Source organism: Numida meleagris, chromosome 20, assembly GCF_002078875.1.
Source record: "Numida meleagris isolate 19003 breed g44 Domestic line chromosome 20, NumMel1.0, whole genome shotgun sequence".
Classification (NCBI taxonomy): Eukaryota; Metazoa; Chordata; class Aves; order Galliformes; family Numididae; genus Numida; species Numida meleagris.
Window position 1 is genome coordinate 2741966 of NC_034428.1, and position 17847 is coordinate 2759812.

At 45.7% G+C, this 17847-nt stretch overlaps 1 protein-coding gene across 6 annotated transcripts; it reads right to left on the minus strand.

Annotated features, from left to right (window-relative positions):
- On the minus strand, window positions 861-16815 carry C20H1orf159 (chromosome 20 C1orf159 homolog). Of its 6 annotated transcripts, XM_021417332.1 has the most exons (12): window positions 16595-16715; window positions 15896-16017; window positions 12264-12419; window positions 12038-12128; window positions 10171-10471; window positions 9893-9968; window positions 7897-8001; window positions 6989-7054; window positions 6168-6302; window positions 5036-5061; window positions 4676-4706; window positions 861-3624 (listed from the first exon to the last, which is right to left on the minus strand). In XM_021417332.1, exons 6-12 carry the CDS (start codon window positions 9939-9941, stop codon window positions 3527-3529), a joined length of 510 nt encoding a protein of 169 aa, XP_021273007.1. In that variant the 5' UTR covers window positions 9942-9968; window positions 10171-10471; window positions 12038-12128; window positions 12264-12419; window positions 15896-16017; window positions 16595-16715; the 3' UTR covers window positions 861-3526. The 6 variants fall into 6 exon arrangements, with proteins under 6 accessions (XP_021273007.1, XP_021273002.1, XP_021273001.1 ...); XM_021417327.1 differs by lacking the exons at window positions 10171-10471; window positions 16595-16715 and adding an exon at window positions 16717-16815; XM_021417326.1 differs by lacking the exon at window positions 10171-10471.

Consider the following 17847-nt stretch of genomic DNA (forward strand, 5'->3'; position numbering starts at 1 on the left):
ACCCTTCACAGCACACGCAGGGTAGACATCAAGGCGTTTGGCTTCGCCTTCCTCGGCAGCGTACTTAACTAAAGGCAGCATCCCATAGGCGAGGCTATTCAGCTAGTTCTGTAAGGGGAGAAGTGCTGCCAAATGTCACCAGCCGTACTTCAGACCACGTGGCTCAGCATCCCAGTTTCTTTGGGCTCAGCTCTTGTGACTGCAGATTATGCTGGCGACTGCGGTGGAGAACACAAAGACGCGTTAGTACAAACAGCAAGATTTGCACAAAAAAAAAAGTGAGAAAGAGAAGTGCAACGAGAGCACCGAATTCCCGGGGAGGGAAGGGACGGGAGGAACGCTTCCTCCAAGGGAACGATTCCCAAAATGCCCAAATCCAAGCCCACGACCTTCCCTTCAGCTGGTAACTTATCCTGATGATCTCGACTTCTGGTACGCTCGGCGCTGTAGAGCAGCCTGCTCTTTTTGGACTTTTCTTGCCCCACCTGCTCTTCTCTTTGGATGAGAACAATTCAGCCGTTTACTAGAGCCGCCCTCTCCACTCAAGAGTTTGACTGTAGACTTTGTCACACTACAGGTAAGGTAATTCAGAGTTGCTTTTGTCCCACAGTTACACGCTACTGCAAACGCTTGTTCAGGGCCTATTTCTTCAGGAGCTAAAGAGGCAATCTGCAGCTGGGCAGCCTGGCTATTGCGCTCTTGAAGCAGGCAGCACCATCAGGACTTCTCTTCCCTTCAAGCTCCAGTTCTAGGGTAGGTAACGTGACATGCGAGCTGAAACACGGCTCCGCTTTGGGCGCTAATTTGGGTGCTCCCTTCGTTCTGCGTTTGAAAAGGAAATGTATGAACGACCTCCGGAGTCATTAAAAAAAGCTCAGAGATGTTTATTTTGGCACAATTAAAAAAGAAAGACACAAATACGTTAAATACCATGGTTCGTTAAAGCCAATGTTATATATTACATCTGGTATTACGGCGGAGGGAGACTGAAACCAAAACACAGCCTACATCGAGACTGACAGTGCAAATGAATACAGAACCGTTTAGATCAGGGGTTCACTGCATCGGAGAGCAATAACAAAAGGTGAGGAGATCCCGAAACAGAAAGAAGAAGACAGCAACACGTATTCACTGCGTTCAAAGAGCGTGCTGGGGAGAAGCAGCACAGAAAGGAGAAGAGATGAGGCTGAGGAAAGACTTGACCGCGCGGAGGTCGGACACGACCAAAGTTACAATACGCACTCGAGGAGAAGACAACACTATGACATGAACGGTCCTTCAATAATGAACGAGTAGAAAGAATGCATTAGCAACTAAGCCATACGTGGATGCGTTATCACGGACGGATTTGCGAGCAGAAACTCCCTCCTTTCAAGAGGTGCGGTTTCTTGGCGTTACGTTATTTGCATAGTTACTCCTTTTCCTCAAAAGGTTAAGACAATATTCAGCCACGAAGGGCAGGAAAAACCTACAACCTCCAAACAATTCCTACCTGCGGGGGTGGGGGGGGAAAAACACAACACAGCGGCACAAACACGGAAAGACATTGAAATCACAGCCAAAATTGCTGCTTCCTGAACAGGGAACGTACGAACTGCAAGCGCGTTTCATACCGAAAACTCAAGTGTCTCAAATGGCATTGCCTGCTGTCTTTAGTGCTGCCTGCTAGAACAAAAGCTTTTTAGATGCTTGGGACCAAAGGATGCTCTAAAGCTTTTTGGATGCCTGGGACAGGACGCTCTGAAGTTCCTCTGTGCAGCAGCTCGAGGTGGTGCGGGTTTTCTTTTGGCTTTGTTTTTCCCCTTGCTTCTTCATGGTTTTTTCTTTGCCCAAGCTTGTTGTTTGGATGCTACAAGGGATCTCGTTTACATTGTAAGGAGAGAGATGCGGGTACGTACAGCTGCACCGGGACTTGTATAAAAACAGGCCTAATCAATAAGATATCCCTGCCCAGCCCAGTTCTGTCCCTGTAACTCCAGATAAGCTTTTAACCCCGGAGAAAAGGAATCCGGATAGTAAGGTCCGTGCTCTCCATATGGGTATGCCATCAGCTTAAGACAGCTACGTTCCCGTTCTCTGAAGAGAACTGACTGTTCCAGTTTCCTGCCATTACGTTCGTGCCAGTGGCTGATGATGAAAAGCTTCAAAGTAATTTATTTTAGGAGCACAGACCCGTAACAGAGCTCCAGCTAAACTAAGACAGGCCATAGCAACACAGGTAGGTGGGAACGCACAAGCTGCTTAGAAATAATTCCACATATGGTGGCAGTGACGCTTCGACCGATTTAGCAACCTCCAGCTTTGCAGTCATTTCCCCGTCACCCACTCTCAGGCCCGTACCATTGTGCCCACCGTGCCAATTGAAACGTTCACATGGCAACAGTCAGCCATGCCAGGAACCAGTTTGATGAAAGGTAGCCTAGCCCAGCCAAGGAAGATTTTACAGCTACTTCAATTTCCTGAGCCACTACTCGGCTGGCATGAGACGGGCAAGAACGAGCATCTGAGCCTGGGGGCTATTTAGGCTGGTGCTTTCAACAAGGACTCTGCTGTAAGGTGCTGGCCTGCGGAAGTCAGGCATGTTAACGAAGGGCTTGACAAAAGAAACCCCTTATTGCGTCCACAGAAATTCACCTGACCTCTCCAGTTCATCTTGACACTCACTGACACGTCTAACAGATGCACAGATACCCTGGGGGAATTTTGGTTTCTTTTCAACTGCTTTGTGGAAGGAAGGAAGTTAGCAGAGACTGTCTTTGCGGGACAGATGTAGCAGCACACCAGCTACAAAGCCACAGCAAATGGTTCTTCACTCAAGGACTGAGCTGAAGCTATCTGAAAAGCTTCCAAAGCGTAAGAATCCGTTGGGATCCAGCCTATACCAGCCAGTTTTCAAAAGTACTAACAGTATCTGAACAGTGGGTATGTATTTAGAGTAAAAAACCAGGGTCAGCTACTTCAGCAGCTGAAGAGGATGCTTCAGGAGGTGTTTTTGTGTTGGTTTTTTTTGTTTGTTTGTTTTAATATTACACTTTAAGTATCGTTACATCATCCTATCACATTAAAGCAGTGGCACTTAGTGTTTGCTGTTACAAACGGGTTCCTACAAATAACTCCACATCCTCGCTTCCCCCCGGTATTTTGTGTCGGCCCGCAGCACCGAGACGTTCCACTCCGGGGACACAGAACACATCACAACACAGGAAGAACTTGCCAAAACCGAAAGCGTACCAAAGACAGACAGATTCTTTAAAGATTAAACGCAGCATCTGTGGGAGACAAATGAAACCACAGAGCTGGCGTAGTGCATTTCGAGATCACCAAAGCAGTTCACAGAACTGGATGTCTCTTGCCATCAGCATCTTTGCAGTAGTTCGTTTCCCTGCTAACATTTGGCACAAACTCTTTGACACAGTAATTTGGCTTCCATTTAGGTCCGCTGCTTGTTGCCTGGCACTTCAGTGGATTCAGAAGAAGTTTCTCCAACACTGCGCACAGTTACAAAGTCCCCAGTCGAGAGGGAAGGCTACACATTGCTGACCCTGGTTTCGGAAGAAGATATCATAGCAGCAGATGCAGACGTCACTAGGGAGCGTTCTCGTCTGACGTATCGCGGCTTCCGAACTGAAACGGAGGGCACGGAAACACCATTAGCACCTGCTGCAGAAGCGTGCCTTCCTCATTCACTCACAGCACCACAAGCCATCCAACAATCCCCGAGCGGCCAGAGTCATTCTGCCCCTTCAAATAAGCAAGTAAAAGAAAACCCCACGCTCCTGCGTGGAGCTGAGAAAGAAAAGTCCATAAATACACTCTGTGTATCCTGTGGTTCGGTTGAGTGTATTTTGAGAAAGCCATATTTAGACACTTCATGCTTTGTTAGGTTCTCACGGGCTCGCTAATCACACAGGAGCAGTACATACTATTTCCCAGAAGTAGCACAAATTTAGATGCCCACCGAAAAGCAAGTTTTGGTCTTGGACTACAAAGATTTGGCCTAAACCACAGTGCGTTACAGTGCAAATTTCACAGCAACGTCTATAGGTTGAAATTAGGAAGAACTGGGGAGAAAGTTGAGACGAGCCGCCGATTAATATTCCTCCGGGAAATGTATTTCTGATCGAGTTTCACGCTAATTAAAATCCCATCTTGTCAAAAAAGCCAACCTACAAACAGCCCACTCCCCACATACACACAAAGCGCTATATTCCAAACAGTCTGCGTCACTTGATTCGAGAAACTGAAGCGCTTCAGATCAGCGAGCGTGATAATTAGCCAGCCTGGCACTGGAAAGAAGATTCCAATCCTGAAAGTGGGCTCCAGGCTGCAATATTCTTCAAAAACCATTTCTTCCACCTATTTTTGTCTCTACTAGAATAAAAATAGATCTCTGCCTTCTCTGAAGTACAGTCCTCCATCAATACTGTACGGCTACGTTAATTAAAGCAATAAATCCCACCCAGCAGGTCTTCTGGACTTACTTTACTAGATTTCTGTGCTCTTGACAGGCTCCACAGTTCTACGCTAGGCCTAAAAGTAATTGTTTTCACTTGCTGTGTATTCTTAGCATAACTGCTTTGAGGCAGACGGCCCGCTTTCCAGCAACGAACTGCACTAGAGGGAAGCTAACATGCAAAGTGTTGGTAGCAGTACGCCCCGCGGAACAGTTTCTCACCTGAAGTAGCTGGGGGAGGTATCATGGACGCCTGTATAACAGGAGAACAACTGTGTCAAAATAAGCACCTTGTTTCTTCAGCCTTATTAAAACAAATACAGGAACATGACAGAACCTTTCAGGGTTCCGATAACATTTACTGTGTGCGTTGTCTTAGAGAGAGCAACTCAAAATCCACATGGTCAGTACGCATCATTTATGTTTTTTCAAGTTCAGACAAAGAACACAAAGCATCTTATTTTCCCTTGTTTCTCGTATCAGATTAAGTAGCTCCCTCGTGAATTGTTGAAACTTTAGGTTACTGTCCACGTGATGTTTTAGGCTTGCTTACTCTTAGCAGAAGAACAAAATCTTACTTACTGTTTCACTAGGCTGGAGAACAGATGCTAAGAGAGAGAGAGAGAGAGAGAGAAAGCATCATTAATCTCGACCTGCTAGTTGTTTTGGTTTTTATTTTCATGTTCAATACATGTGTGCAACAGAATAGTTCCCCTGATAAAAATACTTCTGTCACAAAGACCCCCAGAACAGATTAGAACACTCAGAACACCCATTCGTAGGGTACGCTGTAGTACTCTTCTCAAGATTAGAGATAAAGGGTTGCGAAGGTCTTCCAAGAATGACTTATTTCCCTTTCTAAGGAAGTATCTCTTCAACACAAAGAAGCTCCAACAGAATAACAGCGCCTTCAGCCAGCTACCAGGAGAGACTGGCACAGTGATGTGCCATTAAGTTGCCATGGCTAGGTGTGGCATTCTTAGCCAAATGACTGAACTGATTGCTCCGCTCACCCCTCTCTTTTTTTTTTTTTCCTCTTTTTAAAAATAACAGGAAGCCTATTTGTTTGGTTGACCTAAACCAGTAACCAGCTTTCTGTTCAACAGAAGGAGCTCTAACATAGCAAATGCAGCGCTGGAGGTCGTCACAGGAAAGATTCAAAGAGTTTGTGCAGAAGAGGCAAGATGGAGATGCCCCTTTCGAGTCCCAGCAGATCCTGTGTTCAGAGGGCAAACAGGTGACTGAGAAGCACGATAACAAGAAACCTCTAACACCGTTCCCTTTCTCCTGCTGCTGACACATCCTTGGTAAACAGGATACTCTTCAGTGAGACAGTTCAAGAAGAAAAAGCTGCTCTTTGTACAGCTTTAAGCACCTGACATTTTGTATACTGAAATACACGCGGTGTGTTGAAGTGCCCCGTGTGCAAAAAGCCCGGATCGGGTGCCTAACATTCAGTGACAGCTCATGTCTAGTGGGACAAGGAGTCTTTGAAAGCTACAAAAAGCAACAGCTGGGTTAGTGAGAGAGACTGTGTAACGTGCAGCTAAGCACCCTTAGCCTTCAGAACTGAGAGCAGACATCCTCTGCACTGCGGTGAAAAAAAAAAAATGATGCTGTAAGCACACAGCAGGGAAAAGTTTTAATTTTGCATTGTCTTGCAGGAACAAATCTTTTCAGATTTTTTTGGGACAATGACTTAGAAGTACGTTACCTTTGTTCCTTCTGTAAAAAACATTAGGAAGTTTATTGGCACGTTTGAGGTAGAAGAAAGAAGCGACAGACAGAATCAGGAATAAGCTGATGAAAAACGTCCCTAAGATGAGAGAAGCTGCCACTTCTGGACCTCCTGTAAAACACAAACAAAAAAACAACGACAGCATCAACACAACCAACCAGAGGAACGCCCATTATTCACTACAAATCCCTTCTAACAGAAGGGTTAAACAGAAGACAGGACTTCCTGCTAATTCCAGAAGTGGTGGTGTTTGGTTAGGGTGATTTTTTTTCCCCTATTTAAATAAAGAGGTTAAGCAGAAGTCAAATATTCCTTACTTGTATTATTCTCATCAGCGTTGTAGAAGGGTGGTTGTTTTTTATTTTTTTTATAAAGGAGATTAAGTAGAAGTGATTTCTCATCACTGATTTAAAAAAAAAAATCTATAGAAAGACTAATTGATTTTCTTAGACACGTCACAGGGGCGTCATATGTCGCCTCACCCCTAAAAGAAGCAAAGCTCTTGCTGGGTAAGTTGCAAAACTGGAATCAGAAAACCACTTCAAGATCACTAGGACGAGATGAAAGAACCATTCAGCAAGATACAGTTACCTGAAAATTCAGCTCTAAGGCTTACAAAAGATTCCTGTTGGAAGGCTAAGCAAAACAAGTAAAAGCAGCTGCCACCTTTGGAATTAAATTTGTCTTACAGGAAAAAAAAAATATCACAACTTGATCCAAATGCCACGTTTTGAAGGGGTTCGTACACAGTGCGTAGTTGCAAGGCCTACATCCCATCATTATTCCTGTCTACTCACCTATGTTCTGTATGAAAGGAGTTACAGTGCTTATATTCGTTTGCAAATTCATCCCTCTGATACCAGCTGTAATAAAAAAAAGCTTTTCAAGTGAAATCTGACGACGGAGCTGTTGAAAAACTTAGTGAGAACGTATTTATCAGTACTTATTTGAAATCATACAAGAATCCTGGTTTCTCCAATAAGTAAACAAATTTAAAAAAAAGCATTCTTAACACCACCTTTAAGAATTCTCAGAGAGGAAGTGAAAACCATTCACTGGTGCATTTACCAGACCCTTAGATCAAGTTTCTTATCTCCTTCACTGAAATATTCGCAAGGGATCGAAAGAATCCCACCTCTCAAAAGCCACATGCACAGAATGAATCCATCCTTCTCAATACAGATTTTCAGGAGCTCAAGTACTGCCTGAGCTGTTTTGTTCCCTGGAAAAGCCCCTAGCAAATGTCTTTTCTGACAGGAGAGATTAAAGCACGCACAAAATTCGGTATCGACTATGTTTGACACAGGTCCTAGCCCGTGAGATTGATCATTTTCATGTCTCAAACTTAATTTTAAGGTCTTACATTGGGCCAATCTGTCTTTTTTTTTTTCCCCTCTAAAGTGTTGCGTTTTGTTTCACAAGTTAGGTACTCCAACACAAGATTCTGAATTCTTTTCCCTTCTAGATTCTGGAACGGGTCCACAGCACTGCATAGTTTCTGTCAACTAAATTCCAAAGCCTCTACAGGTTTCATTGCACGTTCAAAACCTCCGAGGTGCAACAGGGCTTTGGAAAAGGTCAGAGTTTTACAAAGGGTAAAAAAAATACTCTGCAATACCCGATGTCTTCTTGAACGGTCTTTGCTGGACTGCAGAAGCAAGGAGAGACCTCATTACCTTAAATATCAGTGTGATAAATGACTCACTGTTTCTGCAGTCAGTCAGATTGTAAACAGAAGCAACAGGAAGAGTTTCGTTTTTGCACTTAATGCAGCTGCTACTCCCATCCTCGTTCCATCGTCTGTAACAACCTGCGTAAGAATAAGACGTACAGCGACGTGAAAAGAACAAAAGCAGCACCAGAGATATTTCCTGATCTTCAACAAAGAGGTAGAGGTGACAAATGCCACGCGCCCTCCTGGTGCAGGCTGGAGCTAAGCTTGGAGATTTCAAAGCACCTATTCCAGAAAAGATATCACCTCTTAAGTAGCAAAAAGGAGAAAGTTACCTACAAGAAAAACTCCAAGAAGGCAATTTTAATGTAGCTCCGTTCAATACTTCCTGCTGGTTAGCTTTAAGAAAAAAGGGGTGTGTCTAACAACCTGCAACTACCTTCTACAGTACTAAAAATGCAGCAGCGTTCCGCCATTTATTTTTAGAGGTCGTGCACTACTAAAACGTAACTTAACGCCATTGTTGTATAGAGCATAGAAAACAGAAACAGGCAGGGACAAAGATGCTAAGGACCTGACTGTGCTTGGATGAAAGAAGATGTTGGCGTTTCCATAGTCAATCAACTGAAGAGTGGCAAGCTCAAGACAGGAGTGCTGCTGTGATTTAGTCTGTTTCCACGCCTCAGTGTTCTCTGGCATTGCATTATTTGTTTCACTTTAAGAAGAACCCAAGCCTGTTTAAACTCTTCCGCGACAGATGGCGAGTGTTTTATATCAGTCACCCCACCACGCAGGCTGGAAAATGATTAAACTTGCATCTTCTACGACTTCAGTGTTCCAGTCTCTCCATTTATGTTTAAACGCACGTACTGCTATCTCTTTTTTATCATCAGAAAAAAGAAAAAAATTTAGGGCACATCTTCAATAACAACTTCATTTAATAAAATAAAGCTGCGGCGGTTTCACTTGAGGCTTAGACTCAAGACATGAAGATGAGAAAGATATTCCTCCTAGATCATATTACAGTCTACATTTTAGAGCAAAAAACTTACTACACTGGCTAAAATCCAGTTCTCTAGAGCCTTGAGCCAAACTGGTATCAATTATCCCATAAAGCAAACCATTAGTACGGTGCTGATTTGAAAACAGCTCTGCTACTATGGTTTCCTTAGAGGGAAACGGCACGTCTGATGCCCACAGCAATAAACTACATCTGACTTTTCATCTAATTACAAACAGGCCCAACGCAAGGGCAAAGCCCTTCTATGGAAATAGGAAGGAAGCATCCAAGCCCTTATCTGACACCAAAGATTTCGGTAGGTTATCAGTTTACAGTAAGACTTCAGAGATTGCAATCCCATAACTTGGAGACTACGCTTAGTCTAAAACCATTTAGGAGCAGAATCGAACGTCGCGATGAAGCAACAGTTAAAGAACCTAACGAGGCAGTCAAATTAGATAGGCTGATAGAGCTTTAACAGCCATCAGAACAACCCAGAAACGCGTCCCAATTTTTAAATCGCTAATTCTCTCATTACCGTGGGCTTTGAAGCCATTTTCCTTCCTTTACTCTGATTTTAAACACAGAGTATGCAGCATTAATAAAAAAAAAAAAAACACCTCAATTTAGGAAAAAAAAAACAAACCCATCAACTTAAACTGGCACAGGGAAGAACGAGGCATTCTGTGCTAACAAGACAGCACCGAAACTGTTCTTAACTGCTACAATACAAAGCAGCATTTTTGCTTTTTATGCCCCTTTTATGGACTTCTAAGTATCCAAAATAGCTCTTACCTAATCCAACCGCACGCTAAATAAAAAAGAATGCGTAAAACCTTAGAGTCATCCATTCTACTTACCGTGCAAGGACAACATTTATGAGTCATAAGCAGCACTACCTCGTGCTTGTAAGGAGAAAGTTCACCTAGTTTTTTATTCTCTTTCCATTCCCCACTAAATCAGATGATGTATTTTGGTGTTAACTGTCAAAAATAACCTGGAATTTAATTAAGGAATGACACACCGTACCTGGACTGCACTGGTTGGCTACCGGACAGGAACTGTTTGACTCCAACATATCCACACAACATTCTGTTTCTGAAACCTAAGGAAAAAAAAAAAAAAAAAAAAAAGATTACAACGTATTTCCCCACAGTTCTCAAGTTTACAAAAATACGGCAGTAAACATCTACAGAGAACACAGGGGACCAAACAGCAGCTTGTTTCCTTTTGCATTAAGCAGCATTAAGAGCAACGAGACGTACCACTGAGCTGATTCTGATTTGGCAGCTGCTCCCCACACTTACACATCAAAAACACGTGTACACGCTCCCGTTGGAGTCCTGAGTCCTGTTTGGACAAAGCCTCAAAACACAGCTTTAGAAATGCACTCGATAAATTCCTCCGCAAAACACAGTTCAGAGGGGGAGCGATTCTTCCCACAGCATCAGTTCCCCTAACAGAAGTCATTCCTCTGAGGACGCAGTGGTTGTTACACAAATCTCAAAGCAGCCACGAGGACGCAGGGTTGGTGGGAATCAGCAGAACAAGAGAAGTGTTCACGGTGACTACTTCCACGGTAGCTGATCACAGAGGCTGTTGTAACTTCTGGTAAGACAAGCATTGAAGATACGCTGCTAGATAGTTCCCAGATCATAATCACCCACTAAGTTGCCCTTGTGCTGAAAACAGAGGAAACGGCCTTGCTAGAAGTTAAGACAATGGGATTTGTTTTGAGTGAGCACTGTTAAGTCCTCCCATTCCCCTTTGTTAGTTCCCAGAGACCCACACAGAGTCCAAACAGTTATGCTGTGCCTCCTCTCCCTCGACCTTGAAGAGTTTTTATACTGAAACCCTTCACAAAAGTTCTTTAGGATATTGCCAGCATTTAAAACTACAAAAGATCCCCATAAAGAGAAACGCGCCGTGTTAATGTTAGGTTGCCAATACTGCTAGTAGAGCAGCAGTCAAAGGCGTTCTCACACACATGGGAAATCCCAGAAAGAGCTTAAAATAGAGACAGGCTATTAGCAAAACGACTGGCAAAAAACAGTTTTCATTGAACGCCCATATTGCAGCTGAAGATAACATCTACATATGGCAAAGCAATCAGCAGAGATGCAAAAGCTTCTTCCTTCAACATTTAACATAAAGAGTAACTTCACATATCCCGAAGGCAAGACGAGCTTATTTTTTTCCTGTTGCTTTATATAAAAGCCAACTCCAAAATGATTTACAAATTACAACAAGCTGTGACATAAGCTTAGAGATAGATGGTTGTTATCAGCTCTGCAGTTCTTCTGACAGAATGTTACTGACACTCGGTACAGACTTGGCCACATCCACCCTCTGAGTCTGCACCAGGAAAATAAGTCACAAAACTCCTATGCCTCTTCAAGCTGTGAAGATACATTCCCCTAAAGCACACAGCAAGTCAAATCGGTCTTAAGAAGAGATTAAGTATTCCTGGTCAAAAGGGACAAGATCTGATCTGTATTCATACATACAGACAACGTGGATACATCTCACATAGAACAGTCAGTATTATTCTGCTAATTGGCAAAAAATCCATCACATCCAGGGGTGGCAAAGATCAAAGCTGTCAGGAGAAAATGGTTGGGACACAGAACTGAAATCAGAAGGCTGATTTCACACTGTTAACACGTCACAAGGGAAGCGAAGAGCCAGAAAACCTACAGATAACATCCTGGAAACCAATTTCTTAGAAGGTTTCGCTGGTAAAATTCTCCCGAAAGCAGAATTTTGTATCTGACCTTTTTCTGTGACACGGAGCAGAACCGGCTTCACAGCTCCGCAGTCATTAGAAAAGTTCACTTTTTGGTATCCATAGTTTGGAGTTTCTGCAGTACGACTACCAAGCAGCTTGAAAAGTGTTTTCTCAATCACGGAGGTGTTTTTTCCTCACGGTGCAAAGCTTTGCCAGTTGCATTCCTGCTAGCCTAGGGGCACATGACTGGCATGAATTCAGTGCTTTAGTAGGCACTCGGACCTCAGAGCAAACTCACCCGCTGTAAATGCTTCAGTTAATGACTGCCAGCATCGTTCATTTCTGTCTAATTACAAAGCCTCCAGTAAACCACAACAGGAAGGGAAAATACACCGGTTCTTCTAGGTTTTACAGTACCCAGCATGACAAAAATGCAAAGCACCTACCGAACTTTCTGTAGATTTGCTGGCAACTTCCGCTACGAGTCTGGTTAAGAGAAGGACATACGGCACCTCCATGCCCAGGAAAGACAGAAGTCTAAATAAGAACAAGGAAATGGATTGTTAATGACAGAAGTTAGACTTTCCCTTTGCTAAGGAACTTTTGCCAACACACTCCTTGTATTCAAACACAAAGGCCTTTAAATTAAATATGCCGGGGGGAATGACTTACCTTGGTTCAAGACACAGATTTGAGACATTCAGAGTTTTCCCTCCAGCTGCAGAAGGGCAGGTTCCTGGCTATGGCAGACCGTGGTTGCTAAGAAACAAGGAGCCTTATCAGTCTGCTCCAAACTGGGCCACGCAGAGACTGTTCCACACCCAGCATCTGAAAAATCAATGCGATTGCAATAGAACAGTTACTGCCTGGCACCACCGCTGATAAGCCTCCCCGCAGTCGCAGGCTCCTCTGCCTGCAGCACTGAGCTGTGATGGATCTGTATCAGGGCAGAGAGCACATGCCACTTGGAAAAGGCAACGCTGCAATTAATTTTTCCCATGACAGCCCAATCACGAAGCGTTACTGAAGTCTGTCTGCTAATAAGCCGTATTTCTCAACTGCCTAAAATCAGACCTCCTCCATGCACAGACTATGTAACGTCGGCTTCGAGCCTTCTGTCCTCCCCCCTCCTTACCTCACACTGAACCCCACACAACCTAAGCAAAGTCCACGCTTCTTAGGTTGAACTGTTTGGCCCAAGTACTAGGAGTTACGTCACCCTCTGTCTGCATTGTTCAGACGCTTCCTATGTCGGTGCTACAGTATCTGCCCCGTTTTTGCTCAATGGTGGGGGTTGGAAGCTACACCCAAACCTCACAGCCAGCGTACCTGCAGCCCGGTGGCTTCAGAGTCTTTCCTATTATAAATAAAACATGGCAGCAGACGAGCTCCTCTAGCTAGAGCGTCATAGGAGGAAAGAAAGCCTTCGGCTTGAGGGAAAAGCTCTCTAGTGAGTCATTTCCCAAACTATTTTTGCTAAATAAGATTCCAGCGGATGAACGTCAAATTCCTCTGAAATACGTATGGCAACCCTCGGCAAGCTGCTCCTCTGAAAAACAAAACCACCGCACAGTTCCTACCGTTCGCTTCCACTCTGCGTTCTGAAAAAAGCACTTGCACAGAACCTGTTGCCTCAACTTCAAAACAAAGTTAGTTCAGCTCGATGGGAAAACGTCTTACTGCCCTCTGTTATCAGCTAAGAGCTCCAAGACCAAGGACTGAAAATCCTGAAAACCGCGCTCCAGCATGATTGCCACAAGTAATTTGTACAGCTAACGAGGATTCGGACAAAGCAGGAAGAGCTCGCACTGCCACGGAAACTTTTCCATGTAAGCATAACAAAGATGGAGATCTGAATTCCCAAATCCGTGCCCCCAGGCGCTGATGTTACTTTTTTAAGCAATTCCTGTGGTGACAAGGCACCTCACACACAAACACCTGCTCTAACAAAAAAGGTGGATTCATCTCCGAAGATGAAAGGAGAGCCTTTCTGCAGCGCAGCACGTACCTCCAGAAGCCAAGAACACCTTGCTCACAGCTTTGAAGGTAACGCTTTCTTCCTGAGCACATTTCAGCTGAACAGAAGCTACTTATGACCCAGTAAAGGGCGGCTGAGGCAGGCACTGCGTTTATCTAGTTTGACAGAGAGCTTTCCACTTGTGCCTGACAGTATAGGAGTACTCATACAAATGCTATGAATAATTCCGCTTCAGATTACGTGGGTGCTGCATTAATTTATGCATTTTGCCTTTTAGAAACAGGGTATTCTAGGTGCTCTCCTACTGCAGCAGCAGTACAGCTTCAGGGTTTTTCACGGCAGTCCAAGAGAGTCTAACGTTAAGTCAGCCTTGAGGATGTGCACGTGGATGGAAGTATTTTAAACACACGCACAGAGCTTGCCTTATTGCCTCTCCTCAAAGATTAGGTATTGCTGCCTCTCCTCTGGGGAGAATTGTCACAGTTGGTATAGACATCCACTGATGAATTCTTCATTGTTTTGGGAACCGTGCACAGATTTTTCGTCAATACCTGGTAATTATTATTACAGCCATAAGCACTAGAGGAATAGAGACGAAAAAGGCATTTGTTGAAACAACTATATTCTTGTTATCTAGAAAAACACTTAAGTTCAGGAGCAAGCTGTGCTAAACAAGAAAACATTTGGGAAACCAGCCACTGCTAAGTGCCTGATCCTCCTCTTTACACAAGCTCAACATCGGTTGCATTTCCACTCCCGCAATAAATTAAGATACTAATCAACAACACTGTTGCATTTTTGGGCAGTGCTCACAGCCCCTACCGACTGTAACAAACCAGAACATATGTCCTGCAGCTGTTCCAGCAGAACTAGGTCACTAGATCTATTTGTTCTCAAATCATCAGCGAGTTAATGTATTTCATTATACTTCTGTGAGAGAGACACGCGCTTCCTGAACTTCAGATATACACAGCTGAACTAGTTTTGACCATGTGGAAACAGACGAACGCGTTGCTTTAAAATCCCTGAACACATCAGACTTCTATTCACTCAGTTTACGTTGTGCTCCAGGTCCCAGAACCACTCCTTCACATCCTGCTGGATACTTTTTCTGCCAGTAACATATTAAATAACAACTATCGGAATGGGGGGGGGGAAATCAAGCCATTAAGGTAATACTAGATATCTACGTGTTCTTTAAGTTTGCACCCATCGGCAGCACTAAGCATCCTTATTCTTTATTTGTAATAATATGAAAAAAAAAAAAAACCAAGCATACAGCTTTCCTGAAGTTTGGCTGTGCCACACCTCAGCAAGGCTGGAAAGCGCTTCTGATGTGCGAGTCCAAGAACAAATTAAGCGCAGGACTTCCAAGCAAGACAGCGACGTTAAGCAGGGATTTGGACCGCTCGCTGGCCTCCACTTGCAAAACCACAGAAGTCATAACTCATTTTATTGCTTTCCAGCCACGAGTCGATCAGAACCGCTCCATTAGCGACCTGGACAGCATTTTATGCCACTATTTTAACTTTAGAAAGGGGAAAACCCTGGAGAGTTTAAGATTTTCAGTACACGCTGTGACTAACCACGTCTCAGGATGAGGTAGCTGAGGCTTGCGTATTTAAATTAAATAGGAGAGTTTGATCAGGCTGTGACACCCACAGCAGAACAACTGACAAGCTCAAGGAATACGTTTTACGTTTGGCAGCGCTCTCTCTTTGGAGTAAGGAAAAAAAAAAAGATAGTGTCACGCACAAGCTGGAGCCCAAATTAGAATGTATTTATGCCTGAGACGCCAACACAGTTAGGAGAACACAGACATTTTAATTAAAACTAGTATTTCACACCAGAACTCCACGTTTGAAAGAAATCTCAAGTCGCTGTCAGCTCGGATCTCAAGTGACACAACACGCATAAGCTAAACACGTCAAGATTCACCGAGTAAATTCTTCCTCTTGCTGCCTTTATTAAAAAAAAAAAAAAATGGGAAGCAACTCATATACATACTACGCACTCTGATGCTTTCCTCCCACTTTAAGTCTATATTCTTCATACATACAGCTGCGCATCCCTCACCTCTGTTGCCCCGACAGTCTCCCTCTTGCTCCAAGTGCTGCTGGAGCACTGTGTAAGGGAATTCTTTCAGGTACACGGGGAAAAAAAAAAGGCAGTAAAACAGCACTAAATTTCAGGCGGTTTTACAGTTCACTTAGCAGATAGGAGGGGAAAACAACATCACCCTCCTTCCACTGCTTCTTCCTTCCTGCCAGGACCTTGATTTGGCCGCAATCAAGGCTGTATCAGAGAAGTTAAAAGGCAGACTCACAGATCTCAGCCTGGGAAGGCCTGGGCTCCTCTCGGCAGCGCTGTGGCTTCCCAGGGCCACGCTGGAGGCGGACGGTACGCGGCTCACTGCTAATTTCTCATTGACACCGTTTCACAAAGAACCTGCGCAGCAGAACGGCTGTGAGTTACACTCAGAAGATACCTTCTGGAAGCAAGAGCTGAAGAAGGACTTGTTTTTCCAGCTCTCTTAGCATACACCTGCAAAGAGACCCACTATCCCTTGCCCTCGCACCCAAACGACTTTATAATGGGCCAGCACCCAGCAATTAACACCACACACTGCACAAGGCAGCGAAGCTCTCCGCTCTAGGCTTGGCTCCAAAGCAGTTACACTTCCACAAGCACCCAGAGCACGCCAACACTCAACGTTTACGGTCGATCGGCCAGCAACCAGAAACGCATCCTGTTATTACAACAGGCGTTACGGTCTCACAGTGAGAAGAAACGAGTACCAGCCCTATTCGGCCCCGCAGCCCCCGGCGCACAGCTCACACAGCGGCCACCGAGGCAGGGCCGGGCCTGGGCCGCGCCCCGGGGCCTCACCCCCCACACCTGCCCGCACAACGCGGCGCCACCGCCCGCGGGCTCGGCTCGCCTCTCCCTCCGCCTCCTCAGCCGCCGGCCCGCGCCCTCCCACCGCCGGAGGGGGCCCCTTCACCCGCGGCAGTCCTCTCCCCACCTGAGGAAGCGCCCTCCGGCAGCACCGCCGGCAGGTTCCCGTTCGTACCCCCCGCCCTCAGGCGGCGCCCTGCCCGCTCCTTCCCGCGGCGCCCTGGGATTTGTAGTTCCCCCGTTGCTCACCGGCCCTAGGGTGCGGCGAACGCGCCGCCGCTCCGAACTACAGGTCCCGGCATGCACCGCGCCGCGCCCTACCTGAGCCCTCCTCCTCTCAGGTAAACCCCCTCCCTCAGCCCGCTCCCGCAGCGCCTTCGCCGGCGCCGCTCTGCTGCGCGCGGTGCCTCATGGGAAAGGGAGTCCCGCGCCTCACGTCAGGCTGAGGAAAGGGCGGGATCCGGCACTACAACTCCCAGTGTGCACCGCGCGGGCGCCTCCATTTTGAGCGTTGCTGGGCGACGCGGACGCCCCCAGGAGGAATGGCGGGGGGGCGGGCTGGTGGGCGGCGGAGGGGACTGAGGCGCTGAGGAGGGAGTTGTTCGCTGAGGGAAGAGTGCTGAAGGGAGAGGCAGGGACACGTTCACCTGTCCTCTGAGTCTTCTGCTATGCAGGAGTTATTGTGACAAAATGATTAAATAAAGTATGAAAGAATTACCAGGATAGGGAATGACAGAAGGATGCGTCTAGGCCATACTCCTCCCCACCCGGCTTGCGTAATTTGATGTCTGCTTGCACCATCCTGATAAGACACTCGTGATAAGCACTGGGGTTTCGGGGAGCAAACGAAGCCCTGCGAGCAATCCCAGAAGGACGGCGCCTGTGGAGCAGATATGACGTCGTCCCATCTCGCCCTAATTACTGCCAAAGTGTGGCACGAAGGGCAGAGGCCCCAGGCAAAACTGGGATTTGAAATGGGTGGCAAAATAAAAGCTGCGTTTCTGAACTAGGCCTTCCCGCAGAGGAAGGCACCGAGCTCCTGAAGGGGTGAACTGGAATTGCACACCTTGCTCGAGGGAAGCAAGGATGGGGACAGGGTGGGGACGGACCTGCTGGCTTTCTGCTCCCTGCGTACAGCATTCCACGACACGTGGGATTCGTAAATGAATACACAGAGTAACTGATAAACAATGCACACGGTGCAACTGAAGCGCCGAAACTGCAAGTGAGTTGTTACGGTTGGTTTCACTTGCAGTTACACGGGGCTTTCAGAGCTGCGTAATTCGCACATTAGCAGAGCAGTTAAAAAGGCTCTCAAATACCTTTAGACTCTGCGAGTTATGCGGTGGGAAAGCACCAGTTGACACACAAACTTGCTCC